Source organism: Halictus rubicundus, chromosome 6 (genome assembly GCF_050948215.1).
Source record: "Halictus rubicundus isolate RS-2024b chromosome 6, iyHalRubi1_principal, whole genome shotgun sequence".
In the NCBI taxonomy this organism is placed as follows: domain Eukaryota; kingdom Metazoa; phylum Arthropoda; class Insecta; order Hymenoptera; family Halictidae; genus Halictus; species Halictus rubicundus.
This window is the reverse complement of record NC_135154.1, coordinates 14,055,275-14,078,174: the sequence shown is the minus strand read 5'-3', so window position 1 is coordinate 14,078,174 and position 22,900 is coordinate 14,055,275. Positions and strand designations below refer to the sequence as shown.

Sequence of the window (22,900 nt, the reverse complement as noted above, 5' to 3'; positions counted from 1 at the left end):
ACACTTCAAAATACAAACATTTCCAGAGAGAAAAATATTGCATGAAATAAAAGAAACGATTTTTTATTCAGATAATATTTATTTCACCTGGAACCCAATATAGTTCTTTTATTTATTTCGTGCATTCGAAAATAGATATTGCATTTCTAGGAAGAAAAATATTGCAGAAAATAGAAGAAATGATTTATCATTCGAATAATATTTATTTCACCGGAAATCCAAGATAGATTCTTTTTTGTTTGTTGCATTGAAAAATCGATATTGTATTTCTAGGCAGAAAAATATTTCACGAAATAGACGAAATTATTTACTTCACCTGGAATCCAGGATAGTTTTTCTTCATTTTTTTCCTTTCGTTTTTGCTACGTTGGAACGTGTATTTCGTATTTCTAGAAAGAAAAATATTGCAGAAAATGGAGGAAATGATTTATTATTTGAATAGTATTTGTTTAATATCAAACGCAAGATGAATCTGATATTTGCATTACGTTTGAAAGTAGATATATCTCCGGGGTGAAAAATATAGCGCGGAAGGAGCGACGTGTTATTCGAGTAATATTTATTCAACTTCAAACTTTTGGGGAACAAATGGCTTTCGCGTGGCCGAGCAATTTTTCAACGCGAAGGAAAAGCCGTGCCTTCAATTCCTGTTGAAATGGTTTCCCGAACGGTGTCCCGGATCGTCGCTTCAAATTTGCACATCAACGGCGAATCGTCGCGCTTTTAACTCGCATTTCTCCGGAGAATTTGACCGAAACATTTCATCGTCGACGAGCAACTGGACCGAGAGACCTCCCCTAATTGCATCGACGCGAATGTGAACGCGGTAACACACCATCCGATGAGTCCTTAGCTGTGAATCGTTTCCGATCCACAATCCCGGAGAATAATTTATCGATCGATCGCCGCATTCCCTGGTCATTTCTCTGTCGATTTCCAAGCGAAACTTTTTCCCCGTCGAATCGACGCTTTATTAAAAAAATCTAATGATCCACTGGCCGCCGGTCCGCTGGCTTTTCCATGCATTTAAATCAAAAACGATTGCGCGAAATTAAAAAATCCGCTGACTAGACCGCGAATCTTTACGCCAAATATTTTCTATCTCAGTTGCAATACACTGAAATCGAATGGAAAGTCGTTTTCCGTTGGTGTTTAGTGTTTTTTCTGTATTTATTTTACAAAATTTATCAATTTTTCTTCAATTCTTCATTCTATAGAAATTCTTTATATCTTAAAGCATGGCTACGTTGGACGTGTGCTTGTATAAGTTTGTATAAGTTTGTACAAGTTAGTACAAGTTCGGTCAGAGTTCTTTTTTTCAGAAATGAATAATTGTTCATTTCGGTCCCAGGTCACAATGCCGTCAGACTTCGTAATGTCCGGTTCAATTTCATAGCCGAATTAAAATAATAAAGCACGCGTGCTGGAAACTTACTGGAACGGCGCACCCGCTGCATTTCCATCGCCGATTTTTATGCATAAGTTTATGCAGACCGCAAATCCATTTGGCGCCGGCGCGTTTCCACGGCCGCGTAATAACGTAAATCCGCGCGGACAAAACCGCCGGGGATTTTTGCAAATTGCCAATCATCGGTCGCGGTAAAGCAGATTGTTCCCGGCCAAGTGAACACTGGTCTCTGCCCTCTTGGATGCTGTTTTTACTTTTCGGTTCGAATCGTTGCGGTTGCTTGCTGCGTGTTAGTATTGTCTCGCGGTCGGATCAAAATCACAATTCAGTTGCGATACGGCTTGCTAGGTACCTGCTCAAAAGTTTCTGATTTTGGCTAAAAATATATTTTTAGTATACATTGTACACATTTTTCTGAGTTTTGTAATTGTTCAAGCAGTCTTGCGAACAATGTATGCCAAATGTTATTGTTCTAGGAGACTGTTTGCTCTAGGGGAAAATGACGCAAAAATTTCTGGTACTCATGCAACACTCCATAAAATTATGTTGTCGATTTTTAACTGCTGTATATTTATAAGCAACTTATATTGATAACTGTCAATGCAGTATTTCCAATCGTAGTTTAATTTAATTCGGACCTGTAAAGAGAATGGAGTGCTGTTTTATTGTAATGGAGCGCACTCCGGAGACGCTCTGAATTACTTTTACGAGGCGAATTCTTTATCCATTTGCCAAAGTTTTCGCGTCGATCAGCAGATAACCGCGATATTTTACGGGTGCTCCGTAGCCAGAGCCGTCATTTTATCGTACTTTTCGTTGAGTTGCACCGATGCAGCCGGCATCGGGTTATGCGTCGTCAGCAATGGCTTCTGTTCCACATGGCCGCTCGGTAAATCCTGTTGGATGGCCGATTCTTCTTCATGAATAATCCTATTACTGTCCACGAAATACCATTCTTTACCGTAATACGCGTCCAAAGAAATAAAGAATAATTTCCCATAAATGCATCTTTACAAATCTCCGGGTCTACGATTAACACAAAACGAAGTCGGTATTGCCACTAACGCGGATTATATGCGCTTACGACAAAAGTAGATGGAATTTAAAACAGTGAAAATATTTCAAGAATTTAGGAACACTGTTTCGTTATTTTCTATTTGTTAAAACGATTCGTACGGGGTATACAGAGTGTCCGGAAAATATACTTCCTTGAAAGCGGAGATTCTCGGGATCATTTGAAGTAATTTTTTCCTTTGCGAAAATGTTCTCCGCGGCTTCGTTGATGAGTTGTTAACGAAAAACATGGACCAATCAGAGCGCGGCTTTAGCGGAGGGGCGGATCCCACTGAGCGCGTAGTTGGCATTGGCCGACTGCTATAGCCGCGCTGTGATTGGTCCGTGTTTTTCGTTAATAACTCCTTAACAAAGCCGCGGAGAACATTTTGGCAAAGGAAAAAGTGACTTCAAATGACCCCAGGAATCTCCCCTTTCAAGGAAGCACAACATTTTTGGGACACTCTGCATATACCTTCTGTATCTTCTAATAAATGAAGACAATTTTTATATTGCATAAAAGTCCGCAGTCAACTCATTAGATTCTAAAAAAAGGGGAGGAAGTGATATTTTATTCGGCTCGCTAGGTAGGAAGTTACCAGGGAACAGCGTCAGCTTTCGTTTCTTTCACACTTAACGGATTTACACGCGAGGAATTACGTTTGGGATCGATCGTTTCTTCTCGGGCAGGGTTTCTATTTCCATCGGCGGGGTCGAACGATTTCAATTTACCTTTGAACAGCAATAGTCGGCCGATCAGAGTCGTTCAGAGCCGGCGGATATTAATTTCTTTCGGTCGATTTATTAGCGCGGGGCGCGGACCGGACCCCGTCGACGAGCAAAAACGACCTGGAACGGTAAGCGACGATCACTATAACGCCGAAGGAGGCGAAACAAGCCAGGAAGTACACTGCCGTTCAAAAGTATGCGCACAGTTGCAATCCCCTTGACAATCTATAAATTCGCTTTATCGAACGATATTCATTCGCAAATTCTTATTAACGCGAGGTAGCCTTTGCATCAGCATCCAGGTTAAACCACTATGGCGATTAGAATGAAAAATACACACAGCGTTGCTAACAGTGTTAACTAGTAAATAATAAATCTTATAGTCACATTGTTTCTTCTATTATTCCTGACGCAGCAGCTGTTCATTCATTTAATTCGCCAGAAGCTGGGTAATTTAATGACCGTGCGATACCCTGGGTCGAAATTGACCCCGGACGGAAGTTTGCACCTTGCATTTCGTTAATTTCAGAACGAATAAACTGATATATATATATTATTCAATAACGCTGGTGTTAGGACGATTGTTTTTAACGACCTGTCAGCGTGTTAACGACCTCGTGACTGTTTTTAGGTAATTAAGGAAGTGTCGACATACTTTTGAGGGGCAGTGTAGGTGGGCTGGAAGCCAGCAGGAAGACCCAGATATTCATGAAATCGTCGTAGAAAAGTTTCGTTTGCGATACAGCTGCCGCACACTCGGCGGATCCCATTTCCTCTCTCGCACCCCTCCGCCCCTGCACCCCCGTGCCCCCCGCGTAGCGCACCCCCTCTCGAGGATATGCACGCATTTATATCTGTCGGGGTTCCGGCGCCGTCGTAAACGACGGTTCGCGCCCCGAAATATATTTTTCACCGGCCAATACTGTGTCTTCGCGGATCCGCTGAACATCAGTCTCGAACGCGAGCGGAAATATTGATGGGACCGATCTCTTGCCCCAGCGGGTCGGTTCGCGTGAAAAGGAAAAAAGGAATTAGCAACATTTTTGTTGGTCGATCGACGTAAATAAAAATATCCCAGACGCCGCGGTCCGTCGCCGTAAAAATACACGAATGCAAATAACAATTTATTTAGTTTTGCGCGACGATGGACGGGAATAAAAATAGCCCGGGGAAAAAAGAACAAATAACGTTTGATTTATTCTGTCGAAATAATAATTTATATTAACAGTAATGTATTTTATACAAATAACGATTTATTTACTTTTTGTTCACCATTGCATGATAAACTGGAATATATTTATCTATACGCGTAGATGAAGACGAATATGAAAAATGTAATCGTGCTTTGTATTTATTTATGCTTTCTACAATGAACGACTGTGTCTAGAATAATTTAGTTTGCGTCCATTGATGAGAGAACGGAATTCGTATTTATTTTGCTGTGTACTACAATTTCATGATGTCGATGACATTTTTATTTACCCATGGAAAACCGATCAGAGGTTTGAAGCTTCCGCGGCTCGAAAATCATTCGACATCGTACAGTTTTCACTGTTGATATTAGCGGTCTGCCTTCTGATCCTTGATGAGGCTAGCTGAAATGCTTGTTAAACGTTGCGAAAATAATTACAAATAGCCTCAGCAACGAAAACTTTTCTTCTTTGTGCCGTAATATTTTCTGTTGACGTCATAACAAATCAATTTCTGACTTCCAAGTCGTGTCTGTGTTTAAGTGTCGATAAAAATGAAATATTTCTGAAGGTCCCGTAATTCGTCAGAAATTCCGACGTATAAGCTCGCCAGGAAACCGTCGCGTCGTTCGGATAGGATTTTTCCGAATAATCGTGACCATCTTCCTCCAATCGACGACACGATTAAAACCATTTGCCGGCAAGATTATTCCCATTCCAGGCCGTGCGATCGTGAAAGGGCGGATTAAGGAACGGAGAAACGAACGAGGGGACGGTCTCACGCTAAGGAGCTCGCAGTCATCATAATTTATTCCCCATAAACTGGAGCGAGCCGGGAGAGCATGTCCGCTTAACCGGCAATACGATTAATTCATATTAACGTCATAATAGAAGCCAATACGTACGGGACCGGAAGAAGGGCGAATCGTATTACTGCATTTACTGATCTTCCTATCTTTCTCTTTCTCTCTCTCTCTCTCTCTCTCTCCCTCCCTCTCTCTTTCTCTCGTCTGCTTTTCATCCGATTCTCGTTTCTCCCGTCGTCTTTGCTCTGCAATTTGTCGTTCAAAACGAGCGCAACGCTGCGACTCGCGAATTTTACTGGGAGATTTACTCTCTCTCTCTCTCTCTAAAGTCGTCATGGTTCACCTAAAAATGGGAATACACAGACATTATTTGAAAGAAATGAATAATAATAATAATTTAATTATTTGTTTTAAATAACGTTTGGGACATTTGGAAATAATGTTTTAAATCATTTTTTTTCGTTTGCAGCAGCGGACACGAGCACGAACCAACAGCCGCGCACAACAACGACCGTTTTCACGACGCAAACCGACAGCGCGTCGCAGGTTGCCGGCAAAACGAGCTTCGCGGTACCAGCACCGCCGCCATTGGCATCCGCGGAGAAAGTTCGCAGGCTTTCCGATGGCGAACACTTCCGGCAGCCTAACGTCACCGTTGGAGGACACGCGACCGTGCAGAAACAGCTGCAGGAGGCGCAGACGCAGGCACAGGCGCAGGCGCTGGCCGACATGATCTTGAAGGTATACTTTAACATAATTTATTTCGTTAATCTCCAATCCAGCCACTGTAACAGCATTCGATTAAAAAGAAAGGGTTAAATCAATAATTTCACGAACTCCCTTGTCATTGCTCGAATCAGGGCACCACCAAAATGGCTGTGAAGAGAACAACTTCCGATCCCGGGCAAAGACTGCACCTGACGTACCAAACATCGGTTCAACCGACGACAAACCAACAGCAACAACAACAACAACAGCAGCAACAGAATAGTCAACCTCAGTCCCAGCCAGCAGTGACAGACAGCTTTTCGATGACAGGATATTCTGAAGATGGCGGTTACTTCAGCCCTAGTCTTCAAGATGAAGTGTTCCAGCAGGTCACCGCGGTTCCTGATAGTGTCCTGCTTCATGCTACCCAGTTGGACTCCCTGCAGGTAATATGATCGAAGTCCATCATCATTCCATATAATATTATTTACAAGGCAATGTTTTCCATATTTCGTTTACGTTTGTTTTGTGATAGACAAAAATGAAAATATCTTTTTTAATCCAAACTGTTTTCATTTTCTATTCATATGCAAATCTTCGACTTCTATATTTATTCATTTATGAGATCCGTATTTCTTTGCGTATTTCTTTCACTTTGTCCAAGGCAAAGTGTTATATTATTTTCTACTTCTTTACCAGAATTTATTAGAATTAGTGTAATTACGATCTTTAATACGATATCACGAACTAATGTCTTCGATAGAACAGTCTAATAGAAAAGTCTAAATACTTACACACCAGAAACTAAAATGGGGATAATTGAAATTAGTCTATTGTTCTATTCGGCACACTTTGAACATACAGAAATCTAGAGAATCGAAAACGTCGAGGAGATGTCAGGAATTCTAAAAACTGGTTCTGTTTACCCAAGAATTAATGTACAGAATCGTTAAAAGGTCGGTGTACATGAAAAATACGTGGATAAGAAAGGTGTATAAAAGGAGGCGGGTGCATTCGCATTTTCGACGGGCACGATAAGACACAATATCCCCTAGGATCCTTTGACAGCCTAATTCCCGGGGTCTCATTATTCGTTCCACGTCGTAGCGCTGAAAACGCTTTAGTTTCAATTACGTCACGATCGGCGAAGCCGGGCCTCCTCGACGCAGAAATTTAATAAGACGAATTATCTAAGTAGCTGGCGCCGACTGCACCAACGATGCTTGCAATACCGCTTTGTGCCATTTGAAAAGGCTCCTACCTAGCTCCGACCTATCTACAGACAGATATCTCGCATCCCTCGGCTCCGAACCTCTCGTCCTCGAGTAGTCTCGTTAATGTCTGACCTACGGATACTAGAGATTCCACCCTAATGCCTGCATCTCATGCCCCGGGGCCCTTGAAACGCCTCCGTCCCGTGAACTTTTCAGGATTATCCGACCACCCTCTCTCTCTCCTCCTCTCCCTTCGCAAATTCAATTTTTATGGCACCGACTCGCTCGCGAATTAATATAATCCTGTGGAATTTAAAACTCCGGACGAGTCGCGAACGGAATTTTCATGCGGATGGGAGATTTTGACGAATGCGAGCTGAACGTGCCAACCAGAAAAATAGTAATCTACGGATTATTCGTAAAGTGTGATCATAGAAGTCCACACTAAGCTCTAGTTTATTTAAAAAAATTTCTTCCTTGAATTTTTCTGTCACAATCTTGTCTCTCAGTTGTCCCCGGCGTCCGAATTCAAAAGTCTCCGTAAATACTCGTATAATGGAACGAATAGAACCTGTCTGATATTTTTTCAAAAGCATGACTACGTAATTTTACGAATTCTTCACGTACTGATCACTTTATCTACCGGAAGCCTATTAATAGGATTTTTAGTAATTATGCTGTACGAAAAGAAAGTTTTAGAACACGATATTGGGACTGACTTGTTGATTGAAGTTACTATTACCGTTGAATGATGTATTAAAAAATCCATAGCCATGGATAATAGACTTTAAAAAGTGATGAAATAATCGTCGGTGGATATGTGTAACGAAAGTTGCAAAAGAAATCGATCTTTTGAAAATGAGAAATCAGAACACCCCCTTTGCCCTTGGACAGCGGAGAATTTTGTGCACGGGAGCAGAGGAATCGGACATTAATTGCCCGAGCTAACTACCACCAGGAACGCGGCACACCGATAGCTCGGACGACAGCCGCACACACGCGCGCTTACATCGGTGCGTGCTAGCCATACGCACACGCAAGGAATTGCCTACTGCTGAACTCGCATACACGCTGGTACAGCCGTCTTAGATGGGCAAATACTGCCCGGCTCTGCTGGCGGAGGAATAAGTAACAAATCCAGGTCCACTGACAAGAGGCTGTTCAGTTTCAGACAACCAGCCTGCTCCAGGAGCAGTCAACGGAACAGCTGCAGGACATCACGCTGGAGGATCGATACCCGACGCAGCACACTGTCAACCCGGATCTTCAGGCCCTGGTGAACTCGCCGTTGCCGGACTCGTTAGCCGAATTCAGTACTTACGGTGCCCAATACACGGAAAGTCCTCACACGCTGCCGACGCAATCTCCTTTGCCATCGCCATTGACCAGACACGACAGTCCAAGCTTTACATATCCAACGCCGCCCGCGAGCCAGGAGGGTCTGCTGACCGGTAGCCTGCCGCTGCTAAGTCCGCAGGAGGATCCTGAGAGCGTGAGACAGGTCTCGTCGCCTCTGTCCGCGGCGTTTTACACGTCGACGATGTCCTCGGCAGCGGCAGTGGAGGAGGCGCTGAGCGAGGTGTTGCCAGGCGAATCTGACGCGGACGCGGACCTGTACGGGTCCGGATCCCCTAACCCTCATTCTCCACTGCCAAGCCCGTTGTCAGCGACCCCTGCACCGTCGCCACTATCCTCTCTACCACCGTCCTCGGTGTCGTCACCGGGGCCCGTGTCGTTCACCAGCACGAGTTTCCCGGTGTCGCCTCATCACGCTCTGCAGAGCCAGATGATGCCGAACTCGGAGGACCCGTTGCTCTCGTCGACCCCGAAGGACTTCACCACGGCCAGCCGCAGACGGTTCGAGTTCCAGTCGTACAAGTTCATCACCAGCCAGAACCTGGTCGACTTCGGCCTCGGGAACGGCAGCCTGGCCGGCATCGTGGTCGACAACAACGGCGAGTTCAAGCTCATACAGACCGCCGGCCTGCAGAAGACGAACGTGCTGGTGCAGACCGGTTCGCTCAGCCCGGCCCTAGCCTTCAAGAAGGAGGTGCGCCTGGCGACGCCCAAGGTCGAGCCTGTCACCGTCAACATCGGCCTAAATGTCCAGACTAACCATCAGTACAACGTCGGACAGTTCAACCAACAGCAGGTCGTCAACCCGACCAAGTTCCTCATACAGACTAACACGGCGAAGAACAACAACCTGAGGCAGAAGACGTTCAGCGGGAATTTACCGATCCCGATCGAGCAGATCAAAGAGGAGCTGCTGGATGACGATGTGTTTCTTAATCCCAGCAGCATACCAACCGGAAGTCCCGTACGGCACTGTAGGAAAAGACCAAGAATGGACGGAAGCCTCTATGCCAGCTCCTCGCATTCGTACCCGTCGAGGTTGAGGAAGGCTTGCGATAGACACTGGGACAGCAGCTACACCCCGCCACCTATTTTGGACCCCTCCCGACCTGGACCTGGACTTTATGCCAGGCTGCATCAGTTCGAGAGAGATTCTGACTTCAGTTCGGATGATTCCCAAGGAAACGACGGACCACCGCCGAGGATCAACATCGGGACTAGATATCAGGCTACCATACCACCTGTCGGCAGCGACGGGGACAGAGGAAAGGGCGAGCCCGAGGCCGATCATCTGCTGTGGGACCCTGGTATAAATAGCGTGCTGACTGACAGTGAACGTAAGTTTACTTTTGGCAATCCATATTTAGCGGTTCTTCTTGAATCTCTTGGGAGAGGCTGGTCCTAGCTGTAGCGGTTGTTTTTGATCAGTTGCGGAACACTGATGATACATCGATTGATCACGGTCAGACACGTTGCATGAAGAGCAACAGCTGACCTTTTTGAATTTGTAGCTGTTGCCTTTGTTCTTCTTCACCCTTGCGTAGCTCTGATCAGAATTAGAATTGCTAATTGTTGGACACTATAGACAGTTTAAGTGAAAAAAAAACAACTGATCTTTTACATGCAGTTGTTGAAGATCTTCCCGCGAGTATTTGAGACTTGGAGGTTTTTATTTATTCTCAGTGGATTTGAATGGAACATTGTGTTTTCCAGTCGAGATGTATCTGCAATTTGCGTGCTGCGCAGCGGTACCAGGTGGAGGAAGAAATAAAGAGTATGCGCTTCATCTGCTGCACATGTGCAGAGGAAACATTCATGTAAGTGTCTTTTCCTTACCTATATGGCGACACATATTGTCCCTGGCATTATCAAAATTTTTGTAAAATTCATCCAAAGATGAATTTAATTAATATTTCTTGTTACCAATCAGTAGACTGTTGATCATTACATAAGATAAAAATGTCTCGCACAAATTCTAATACAATAGGAATTAAATGAATCAAAATTTATTTCGTCTCTTCACGAGTTTTGATAAATTAACGCTGAAACCATTTCCCTTGAAATTGGGCCAGGTAGCAAACTTTGAGCTAGGATTACGATTCTTCCATATGAATGTACGTCTAATGAATGTAATTTTGGTATGATTACAGGAGGCGATGTTGAAGCTGATGAGACCAACACCACCATTGCCAGCAGGACACCCGCTCCTAAATTATGAGTGCCATGAATCTGACCGATGGACATCGCAGGAGATGGACGCGTTCTACCAAGGTCTGCTGAAATACAACAAGGACTTCTCTGCGATCTCGCGGGACGTGAGCGGCAAGTCCGCGAAACAGTGCGTGCAATTCTATTATCTATGGAAGAGACTCTGCCCAGACGAGTACAAGAGACTGCGTGTCCGCCATGGAAAACCAAAGATTAAGACAGAGAACCGAGATTGCAAGGACACGAGGGAGCTTCGCGATGCCATTGCATCGGTCACGGAGATGGACTTCAGCGATGACAAATCGATCCTCCATCGTACTCTGGTAAGTCCACTTGCTATTACAGTGAGGAATCCGTATCATTAGATTGCGAGTTTTATGCAGTCATGCGAAAAGAAAATCTTTAAAAATCCTCGAACAAAGAAATTTCTATTTAACTCCTGTCTCTTGCAACTGACGTAGAAAATATGCAATTTCCTTAAAAATCCACAAGCTTTTACTTGTTTAGTCGCGGGGATAATAATATGAATTTTTGTTATTTCTGATAAAAATAATCTGTGACCGTTTTGTTTTCTATGTAATTTGTATTCACGTGTGTTTCTGCTCAGTTGCAGACAAACGAGAGAGAAAATTCGGCAACTCTGACCACCAGCGACGGAGAGCTGAGATTATTCGCGTATGACTGCCATGATGTGAGTACCGTTGTTCCCGGTGCCCTTTACAGTTTATTCGAAACAAGCTTTACATATATACAACGAGTCGAATTAATCGAGGCGATAACGATACTGTGTTTCCTTTGACTATCGAACGGCGAATTAACATTTCCGTTAGTTGCTTAAACGTAACATAATCCGTCACCGCTTCCAGACTAGAAGTGTACGTTGATATTATAACATTCTAATACTTTCCGAACGAGAGCATAGACCGATTAAGTGTTATCGTTCTAGATGATTGTCGAGAACTACTCGATTACTTGTCTGTACTTTCAATCGAGCATATATTTGAACTGCTGATCGATGAACGCCGAGTACGAAACCTCTGACTAAATTATTTAATTACATGTACACATACTGCGAGTTTCTGTGTTCTCATTATAATTCGAACTATTTCTGGTCGAATCAGATGAAACTTGGATTCGTACTCGGTGTGCGCCACTTACTGCTCAGAGGTCTGGGATCATATCAAGTCTCTCTTGAATGTCTTATTCATTCGAATGTATAAAATATTGTTTTTTAAAGAAAAACTACCATGAGTTTTTTTACCATACACATGATAATCGTAATTTATCAATGAAATGATGCGAAGAACAAAGATATAGTAGAAAAGGTTGTTCAAATCAGGTTATTAGTGAATGTTATAGATTAAATTTTTAAGAGTGACTTCTGTAAATTAAATGTTTAAGAGCAAGAACGAAAGACTTGAACCTTAAATTCAGATTTATTTAATGAAAGAAGGAAAGACTAAAGAACAACGAGAAAACATGAAAATAGAAATGTCTAGGGAATTGATAACAATTTGTAAAAACTAGACTGCAGATTTCTATGTAAAAGAAAAATTCTGTGTATCAATTTCAAGATATAGAAGCCAAAAAGAAAGTCGTGATAATTGATGATTTTGCAGAAATTCGCAGGATTCGAAGAGCTAATCTTCCTATCGTTTTTAACTCCGTCTACTCGATTAGTGACATAAATGGACAAAGTCTGAAGTCTAGTAACGATCAATCGTTAAAGTGAAATTGCTTCACGGAATTCCATCGCGAAAAAGGAATGATCCCAGATTCGCGAGCACCGGATCGCGCGTGCACCGCGTCCAAGACCCACTATACATGCGTACATACGTGTGAACGTTTAAGTGTCGCATGGTGATTTGTTGTTGACCTGTCGTTTCTTCACGCTTCTCTATACCACGATGGACCGAGTCGTGCTATGCGTTGTGCGTGACCACTGGCGTTTTTTACTTATCTGTCGTCGTTGTTGTTTGTTTGTGTTGTTTATTTTTGCTTTGTGTTTCTTTGTGTTGTCAGAGCTTTAGCGGAAGTGTAACAGTAACGATGGCCGGGAGCACCCAAACCGCCCAAACCGGCAATACCGGCCACGCCACAGTCAACACCAACTCACAAACTCACACTAGTTCTGAGCAACAACTACCCGTGCCCACCCCACTTCACTACCCCTGCAAGATTTGCGGGAAGTAAGTCTCCAATCTCTAATCTAAATTATCCATTCGATTAAAAAAGAAAAAAGAAAATAAAGAAAAACACAAAAAATGATGACCGGCCACTGACACAACGTGCCCCCTGTCCGAAATGACGGCACGAGCGGCAAGTATCCGGCGCAGACACCATAAAAGATACCGTGCATACATATCTCCAGCTTCTAGAGAGAAAGAGAGTCTCTCTGTACACGGTCTCGAGCCATGTAGAGAACAACTGTGCCCGCCATTCGCGTATTCTGATTGTTAATAAATATCAGGGCCAGTCTTTGTCACTGTTACCCCTTCGAATGAACAGCTTAACTGCAACTTGACAGAGTTACTTTATGGCTAATAACTTAACCAGAGGGGGAGAAATTCCATGGTCTTTTTTAATGAAAATTTTTTGAAGAGTTGGGTGATGGTACTTTATTTCAATTCAGAATTTTTGTCAAGAGTCACTACCTGTGCTGTTCACCCTTCTGTGGTATTTTATTGACGTAATTTGCCTCTCGGAACTCATTTCAGTCGTTTATTGTTTATTACTACGTGTATATATCTTTCTGGACTAATATAGGTATTCTAGCTTGTGGAGAAATAATTCTTTCCTGGTCAATTGGGTCACTCTAAAAATTAAAAAAATTAAAACCGTTTAGATACGATTAGATCTGGAAAAATAAGCAAATACGAAATTTAAAAATCTTTATTATACAAGGATACCAATCCTGAATACCATCCCTGATATTTATTAACACATTGTACTATAATACAACCCCCCTCCACAGAATGAGTCATAGCGATGCTTGCATCCTACTTGCTGCTGTTTCACAATAACATGGCTTCTTAATCGTTGTTAACACGATAATCAGAAAATAGTAAATAATTCTAGCAGCAAATTGGATATAGTTTAGAACCGATCACGCCACACTGTACATTATAGATGTTTATTCCTTATTTTGCATCATTCAGGTTCAGATAATTGTGTCAGTGTGATATTTTTTTTTTTCTCTCTACATGACGAACATTAGTATTGAGACCATCACTATCGCAATTTCCATTGATATATTGTTGTCACAGTATTCTAAACAACTCTCGAGTAGTACCACCTCTGAAAGAAACCTGTAGTGTAACATAAAACAATTGTTCCTGCTGTCTGAAGCAACCATTTCTTTTCAAGAAACATTTCGACCAATCTCATAGGACCAACATTTTTCTCATACGCATGATCTGTCACTATTAGCTCGATGTTCATACCCAACATCATCGAACATCTCCAAACCGACAAACACAAACCCACTGACTCTCCAGACTGAAACGCAAACCAATCATGTCAAACGAACCCGAATCATCTCGCAACAACCGAAAATACACACGAAATAGTCTATCAGACACATCATCAGCTCCCCAAATACAGTATCCCGACTGTATACAGCCGCATACACTGTATGTAGCCGTTGCAGAGCATCGTTGCAACCCAACGCATCCCGGATGCCAATCAACAATCTAACGAGATGGTTCGATGTGCCTTTCAGAGTTTTCAACAAAGTGAAAAGCAGAAGCGCGCACATGAAATCTCACAGGCCGGTGCCATCGCCCGATTCAACGGGTCAGGACTCTAAACGACCTACGCAGCAGCAGCAGCAACAGCAGCAGCAAGCGAGGTCGCAGCAGTCTCATCAGCAGTCGAACCATCAACAGCAGCAGCAACAACAACAACAACACCACCAGCAGCAGCAGCAGCAGCAGCAACAGTTACAACAACAGAGACAGCAGCAGCAACAGCAACAGCAGTTGCAGCAGCAATCGAACAGCGTTTCACCGCAGACCCCAGACTTCAGCAATCAGCAGCCACTGCCTCCCAGCAACGGCGACACCGGCGCTCAGAGCACAGCGCATTTATGGCACAACCCGACGCGGCTCAGGCCACCATAGGACGAGGCTGAACCGGTTAAACTTAAGTTACCTTAACGAAGGCTGTAACGGTACGATGTAGGGAAAAGACGAATTACCAAGGTCGCGTGAACTATATAGGCAGGTACTTATACAACCGCGACGTCAGAGAGATTAGAGGATCGTCGGTGCCACACGATGAATCGCGTGGACGGCTTTTGTCCCCGGCATCGGAGCCGGGAATGAAAAAGCCGAACGACTTCCACGATAGATAGTTCCAAAACGAGAATACCTCTTCTAACGCGCTATGGACCTGAACGAAGCGAGAGATACCCCGCGATAGTTCTTTGCCAGGCCAGCCATACTAAGTTTACCTAATAGCAACGTGCACAACTACCGGAGAAGAGCGAGCACCTCTGTCGCCGTGGACCGTGGCGACGCTGATGACAAACGAGTCTCTCATCTTCTCGAAACGAGACCTTGGCGAGAGACGGTGCTCTTCGTGTTCAACAGTCGTCCAACAAGTGGACGATCTGTTCAGCGAGGAGACAGGGTACCGGAAGTCCCCCAGAGACCCGCCATGCGACGGACATGATCATGCACAGTCGAAAATATGCACAGCCGAACAATCCGTTTTCCAAACCGTGGAGAACGTCCGTCGACGAACGAACGGCCTAGAAGAGCGACGACAAGCAGGATCAGGCGAAGAGGGTTTGAAAAGTTAGGGTACGCGACACGACAGCGGGGGCTACGAGTTAGGCGAGAGGAGATCCCCTCCCGCGACGAGTGTGCTGTATTGTAATCGCGGTTTTCGATGTACCTAATTGCTATTCGCACGCGAGATGTTCCCAGATTGTGCCACAAGACATTTTACTGTTACCTGTTGCCTCTTTGATCATTCTTTCATTTGTTTTCGTATTGCTATTTATTCTTCTTTTTATTTAATTTTTTCCTTCTCGTTTTAATTGATTTACTATTTTGTCCGATCAGCTTGCAAGTTGAACGCCGTTCGACAATTGGTTCGTTTCAAGGGCGCTCAAGTATTTTCGTGGGAACGGCGTGTCGGTTTGCAGGTTGATCGGACTCTATGAGATACGACTTGTTGCACGTTCGCTCTAGTTCTACTTAGTTTAATTATCAATTAGAGTATCGAAGTCTCGACGAGCACGCGATCCTCGTCGACAGAGACGTTCGTAGATTTGTTGAACCTCCCCGATTTTTGTTACCTCTGTTACTTAATATATATTATTAACTATATTCGTCTAAATAAAAAAAAATTTTAATATATATATATTATATATATACACACATTATACATATGTATAAACAGATCAATGTAATTGAAACAAAAAATGATTCGTAGCTTAGGGTGAAAATTAGCTCTCTAGGAATGGAGACAAGTTGTTCAAGTTTCACTTCGGTGACCAGCCGGACCGATTCCGTCGACCACGGAATGTAACATAAACGATTATACATACAGCCATGAGTACATTGTATACATAACCAAGAAGACAGACACGTGAGGTAGGGAGAGAAAGAGAGAGAGAACGAGTGAGAGAGAGAGAGAGAGAGAGAGAGAGAGAGAGAGAGTGAAAGAGAATGAAAGGGAAACAGAGAGAAAGGTGAAATCGTTTATTGAAAAAAGGATAAAATATTATTCGCCATAACGAATCATTAGAACACGGCTCTATATGTACATAATGGGTGTACATGTCTGTACATATTTAACATCAGTGTCTGTATGTACAATTAAAAGTGAATTTTAACGCAAAACACGTAGGTTAGGTTTTAGGTTGTTTTAGGAGGGATCTATATAGAAATAAAATATATATACTTGGCTTGATTTTCTACCTTACTAGGGACTACTATGGCGAAACTCTTGGAAGAGCAATGGCGGACCGCGAGAACCATGTTCGATCCATTAGATTCCGATAAGAGGCAACGACGTTCCTGTATGTAAGGTGCCTTGAACGATTTCTGTTCATTGCAAATGTCATTCGTTTACCGAAATTTTCACTTGCCACTTCTCTCTTCACGTTCGTTCCAATCTGCGACGTCGAAAAATGGTTTCGAAACGATTTGTGTCGTTCAAATGTAATCAATGCATTCTGAAGAGTATTATTTTTGTTGCATCGATTTAAAACTCTGCGAATCGATTAAATTCGAATTTTCATTTCACCTTCCGACTCGTCGATCCGGATTGTCGTTCAAGCGTCTCGTCAGCCGTAGCTGCTCTGACTCTACCTTACAACTATTGTTACTGTTAACACTCTTCTTCTTATTAACTTTTACCTAATTAAAGGGAAAAAAAGGAATAAATTACGAATATACATTTTAACTTTTTAAACTTTTCACGTGTAAAACGCAAGCGACTGAGGATGCTTTAAAGATTAGAAAAGGAAAAAAACGAAAAGAAATCTGCCAAGTTTTAACGAGAGAATACGAAAGAAAAAAAAAAGAGAAAACATGTAAGGATGGCTTTAAATCTTCCACTTGTTTTTAGTCTGCGAGATAAAGACTACGTTCGCGAGCGAGTGTCTGCGGTGTCCGCGAACAGAACGAAAACGACGAGCGAAACGATAAGGAGAAAACGATAGTGAAGAGAAAAAAGAAACGAGAACACTACCCTTTTCTTGGCTGTTCAAGGCGATCCGTTGGATTCTCAACGCGAATCATCTGTCTTTGTGCGTATGTCTGTGTATGTGTGCGTGTGTCTTTGTGTTTCGAACGTTCCACGAACTCTCCCCATCCGCCTCTACCCTTCCGTCTCTTGCAAAAAAAAAATAACAAACAAACAAACAAATTGTAACGCGCGATCTTTTTAAGCAACAAACGTTCCGGCCACGCATGATTTATCGAACTGATCCGTTCAGAGTACGATCAAAGGCACTGTTCTACAAGTATGAAAATTCAGACGCGACGCACAGGAGATGACGACTTTGTTTCGCATATACCACGAACGAAACGAAATTCTTTAGTGAAATAACGAAAGAAAAACCAAAAAAAAAAAAAGATTGCGTTGAAATTACCGGATTGCAAATTCGAGTCAGTTCTTTCGAAATTCGTGACGTTTGGTGCACAGGTTGTAACGGTTGCGTTGTTTTACAAACGAGTCTTGTAATAGGTACCATGGAAATACTTCTTTGTGACCGTAGACGTTAATATGGAGATCTTGTGAAAACAACAGAGCGATGGCCACCGGCGGTCTGTCGGCAGCGCGGATTCCCCTAGAAATCTATATTAACTATAAAATAAGATCCTAGACGGTCGAGTCTTAAAAATAAGTTCATTTAAGGAACGAAACTGTTATATGTGGCCCGGGCACGGGTGCGGTGTGAGTTGACGAGATGCAACAAAATTAGCAGACATATCATTTAAGACAATACATCTTGTTACAGAAACTAAGTTTCTACTAATATAATTATTATTGTATGTAATCGTAATCAGACTTAGAGATTCGAGGAAAACGGCGTAGTTAGCGGTAACGTGGGAAAGCGAACGCGAGCGAGGAGGTCGTGGATCAGATCCAAAGAATCATTGCAATCATTTAATACATCCTACGGAATCCTTTACAACGGTAATATTTTTTAGAAAAGTATTTCACATTGTAGTGAATGGATTATTTCATCGAAAGGGTAGAAATGAAAATGGTACTTGTGATGGTTAATTTCGCTTTGACAAAGAGAATCGATTGTTTATCGTTTTGCGTTCAGTGAAAATGATCACGAGCTAGTTGGACGGTGAGTTTGTAACGCGTATTTTGGATCTGCATCAACGCGAGCGAATCGAAAATTGGCGCCGGTGGCCGGAAGCTCAACACTTAGGGAAGGTATGACAAAAACGAAGCAATGAAACAGTAACGAAGATATGCATGAATTGTACAAACGAGTCCCTCCACGTCACAGAAAAGAGTATATCTGTATGGAGAGTATATATATAACGAGAAAAAAATGATAAATATGTGATGTATTTAAATGGTATGTGGTATATGGTATTACGTATTTGTACATAGGCGGACCCGTGCCATCAACTAGTGAGTTGTACCGATATTGTACTGCCATTTGACCGAGTGACAACATCGTGCGCATGGTGACGAACAATCGAACGGTGTGTACGTTTACCACAGTACAAGTTACTTTTTGTTTCCGTTTAGTTTATTTTCTTTTTTGTTTCGCGTCGATATCAAGCCGTGAACAATCTACGAATTTGTTACCGCGTGCTCTACGTTCGTGCCAGAAACGTTCATTTTTGTTTGTCGTTTAGTCTCGACCGGCGCGCATGAATGTTACTTCAGGCAATTTTATTTGTCACACTGTTCAAACGTGTAATTCAGTCCTCCTTCAAAGAAATACACTTTTTTTTTCTTTAAACTAATCATCCAGAGGAGATCACACGAAACCGATTTATTTTCGTTTCCGCCACCGGATCGAGAGAGAGAGAGAGAGAGAAAGAGAGAAACGCGAAAACTATATGGGGATATATTGGTACAACTCGGTGAAGAAAGTGTAGCGTGGTTATACACCTGAGGAATGTGCTCAAAATACTGTATTAAAGAGAAAAAAAGTCTACTAAATGATCATCAAAAACGTTTAAAAAAACGCGCGAGGAACCGAACCTCGGCGGCTCGAGGTAAAAGGAGTAAGAAAAAAAAAAGTGAAAAGTTATTACGAATTATTGATATCGTAATCTATTGTCCTCTTACCTATTACCTACTTTAATGTCTATCTCTATACGCCAGCATGGATCTTTATACTCTTCTATTTGATGTTATACTATTCTCTATTAACTTTTACTACGAGAACGAACTACAGGAAAAAAAAAGTAACGAATTGTATTGTTAATAGTGTTTTTAAATAATATCGAAGCATTGGTCAGCTGTAGGGATAGCCACGTTTGCGTGATGTCGCGTTTCACATGAGAACTGACCGCGAGAACGTTCACACCAGGAATCAACAAAAGAACAATGTCGGCCACACGTTCAAGGATTTGGCAAAATAGAAAAACCGCGTTACCACGATCTCGTTCGCACAAAAGAACACGCACACACACGCACGCACACACAACACTTTTTGGAACCATCGTCCATCTCTGTTCTCTGTGCCCGCTGGTTCGTCGCGTGTGTTTTCTGGATAGCAACCCCTCCGAGTCTAGTCGGACGAACCAGACCGACCACCCCTCGAATGTCCTTCTCTCTGAAGATCCCTCGATTTCTCGTTACCTGTTTCGCTGCTGGGATCCGTCGGGACACGCAGTCTAAGAGTATTCATGTGAACACGGACATTTTCTATCGCACGGTTCATCGCAATAATTACGATAGAGTGAAAGGGAGGAATGCGTGCTCGGTAGCAATATCGGTGGGACACACCTGTCCCCACTGTCGTTGTTTTTTCCACTTCTCTGCTCAACTAGTTCTTACCTGTATAAGCGTAGCTGTACATTAGTGTTCCTCGTCACGTGGTAGAGTCACTCGAAACCCGTTCTGGTTCTAATTGTCTTTGCTCAAAGCGGAGGAATCCCGGTTCCGGAGAAAGAAAAGAAAAAAGACGGCAAGTCAGACGAGCCTCTCGTCACCCCGAAACTGGAAAAAAAAAGAAAGATAACGAAAGACAAGAAAAGAAAAGAGAATAACTAATGAGACGCGCAACGATATCGCTCAAAAAATCGGTGCCATAAGCAATATGGACAATATACTATAACTCGTGTTAGATACGTGAGTGCGCTAACTACAGCTGGCCGAGGGAGGGTCCTTCGGTGACCCTGAAGAGGATGCGTCAGGCGGTTGCCTCTCGAAGAACCGAATCAATTCTTCGCGCTTTGACTTGGCTCGTAGAACGCAACTACTTTTCTAATAGACAAACGTTCGATACCCTATGCTTTCTAAACGCTTCGGAAAGTCTCAAATAGTCTTTTGACGGAAGTTCAGGTCTTCTTGTGAAGTTCATCCGAGTTCTAGATACATGGGTAGGCCGCGGGGGCCGAGATTATGCATTTTTCTAGCGTATAGGAACGTTCGTCTAATTTTCAACTGTACATTGATTTAACTCTAACTTAGATACGCGTAGGCCTCGCAGCCAAGGTCAAAGCGTGCCATCCACTTCCGTTGAGTCTCCGGATTCTCGAAAAAAGACAGGGATCTTCGCGAGGCAACCGCGAGACGCGCGTTTATATGTACTCAGCACAGTTCAGTCAATTTGAAGCGCGATGTGGTACCGAGTCGCCAACGAAAACGGAAGCCTAAGCGGGAGGGAACGAAAACCGAAGACCCCGAAGGAGGCCTCGAAACCCCTAAAGAAAAAGCGACTCCCACCACATTGGCCTTCGGCCGACTATGGCGAAAAAAAGAACATGGCCCGATCGAGCGAATCATGTTCGTCGAACACTCAGGAACGCTGGAATCATCGGCAGAAACGGCCTTAGAGAAACTTCTACCAAAACAGCCTGTACAGTTCTTGCTCCAGAAGCGTTCTAAACACTCGCTACCCTAATTTCCACGGGAACGGTGATCGCTCCAGTGTTCCTGCGTGTCCGAGGACAGTTTAGATGAATTAATTCGCGCGAACTTGATCTAGAGATCGGCCATACAATCGATCGGCTCGATGTTCGGCGAGAGCGAGCGAAAGAGGATGAGCAAGATGGCGGCGGTGATCGGCTTAGCCGGGGCTACGAGCGTTTATGCATCAGTATTACGTTAGAGAGGCGGTACTACGTATTATACCTTCGATTAGTGGTTACACACTGTATTGCGTACTCGCGGTTTTATTTCGTATATACATATATACATATGGAATATGAAAGGGCTATATTATTATTACATAGATAGGTGGGAATACATAAATACATTGTATGTATATATGTATATAGTGCACACGCACGCGTATGTGGTCGCGTATGGGAGTTGAATGGGTGCGGTGAGACACGATTCAATTGTTCGAGCAGTCCTCGCGAAAATCGTGCTATTCTTCGCGATATTTCGTGGAATTTTGCGAAATAGCGTGCGAGGTACTCGAGCAGTTGAATCGTTAGCAGTGTTCTGTCCAATGGGGACGCCCCAGGCTTCGGGATCGTGAGCGATGGGACTCGAGAAATTAGGGTACTTTGGAAGCTAGTTGATCCGAAGAGAAATAGATTGCGACAAGAAGTTTCAATTTTTCGCGACTCGATCGCGAGGATTTCTACGGATTTCGCCCGGGACTTGGTCCGGTCGCGATCGTGATCGAGCGATCGATCTGTAAGAAATCCGCCGCGTTCTGCCAAGAAATTGGCGAGCCGTCCCTCGCGATCCGCAAGCTGCGAGGCTCACGTTGATCGGCAACCGAGCACCTGGAAAATCGACGTGCCGGTTTTTCCCGCGGAAATCTCACCTGGCAGTGGTTCTAAGGCGAAACGAATCTAATTAGCGATATTTTTGGTGGTTCGGTCGCGTAACCTTTCCGTTCTCCTGGGTTGTGATAGATCCGGGCGTCTGTCCATCCGATCGCACGCTCGCGAAACAAGAATCTCGTGAATTCGGTCCTTCGGCGGCTCAGCGAACAGCGTCGATATTTTGCGACCAATCGGATCGCGGGACTAGGATTAAAAAGGGGATGGATTTCACGTGAATGGGGGAAAAAAAGAAGAAATGAAAAAGATGTTTTAATACTCAGATGTAATGCATAATCTAACCGTCGTTTCTAAATGGATATATATATAAATATATATATGTATATGTATATATACATATGTATACATGTACGTGTACATATATATATGATGAATACTGGATATATGAAATAGATATATTATATATATATACAGTCTATACAGTCATAATATATATATGTATATGTATATAGCAAACGCGGATATAAATATATGTATTATTACTGTATAGAATACATAGTATATATATAAATGTGCGGCGTATATATATATATTATATATTGTGTGTATATATATTTTATATATATATACATATGACTATTTTCTTCTATTGATATTGTGAGTGATTGCTGCGTGTTATTTCCATCATACGCTGCAAGACGTCGTGCAGTCGGTGACGAGACGTGAATAACGTGATTTCATTGATATTATCATCGTTAGCTGGATAGATAATGAATTCAAGTGTACTGTATGCATCGTTCTCTTTCGCTGTGACTGCTACTTCCATTAA

At 43.1% G+C, this 22,900-nt stretch overlaps 1 protein-coding gene and 1 long non-coding RNA gene across 9 annotated transcripts in view; both read left to right on the top strand.

Annotated features, from left to right (window-relative positions):
* The window catches only part of LOC143354718 (uncharacterized), a 575,799-nt gene extending 556,243 nt beyond the window's left edge, over positions 1-19,556 (top strand). For 7 of the 8 annotated variants that reach the window (XM_076788975.1, XM_076788977.1, XM_076788976.1 and 4 more), the window contains 8 exons: positions 5,656-5,927; positions 6,047-6,340; positions 8,274-9,801; positions 10,178-10,281; positions 10,615-10,995; positions 11,280-11,363; positions 12,695-12,861; positions 14,394-19,556. In XM_076788975.1, coding sequence (XP_076645090.1) covers positions 5,656-5,927; positions 6,047-6,340; positions 8,274-9,801; positions 10,178-10,281; positions 10,615-10,995; positions 11,280-11,363; positions 12,695-12,861; positions 14,394-14,793 — 3,230 coding nt within the window. In that variant the 3' untranslated portion in view covers positions 14,794-19,556. The remainder of the gene's footprint in view (positions 1-5,655; positions 5,928-6,046; positions 6,341-8,273; positions 9,802-10,177; positions 10,282-10,614; positions 10,996-11,279; positions 11,364-12,694; positions 12,862-14,393) is intronic. The other variant, XM_076788982.1, reaches the window with a different exon arrangement.
* The window catches only part of LOC143354721 (uncharacterized), a 597,645-nt gene that overhangs the window by 565,532 nt on the left and 9,213 nt on the right, over positions 1-22,900 (top strand). The window lies entirely within an intron of this gene.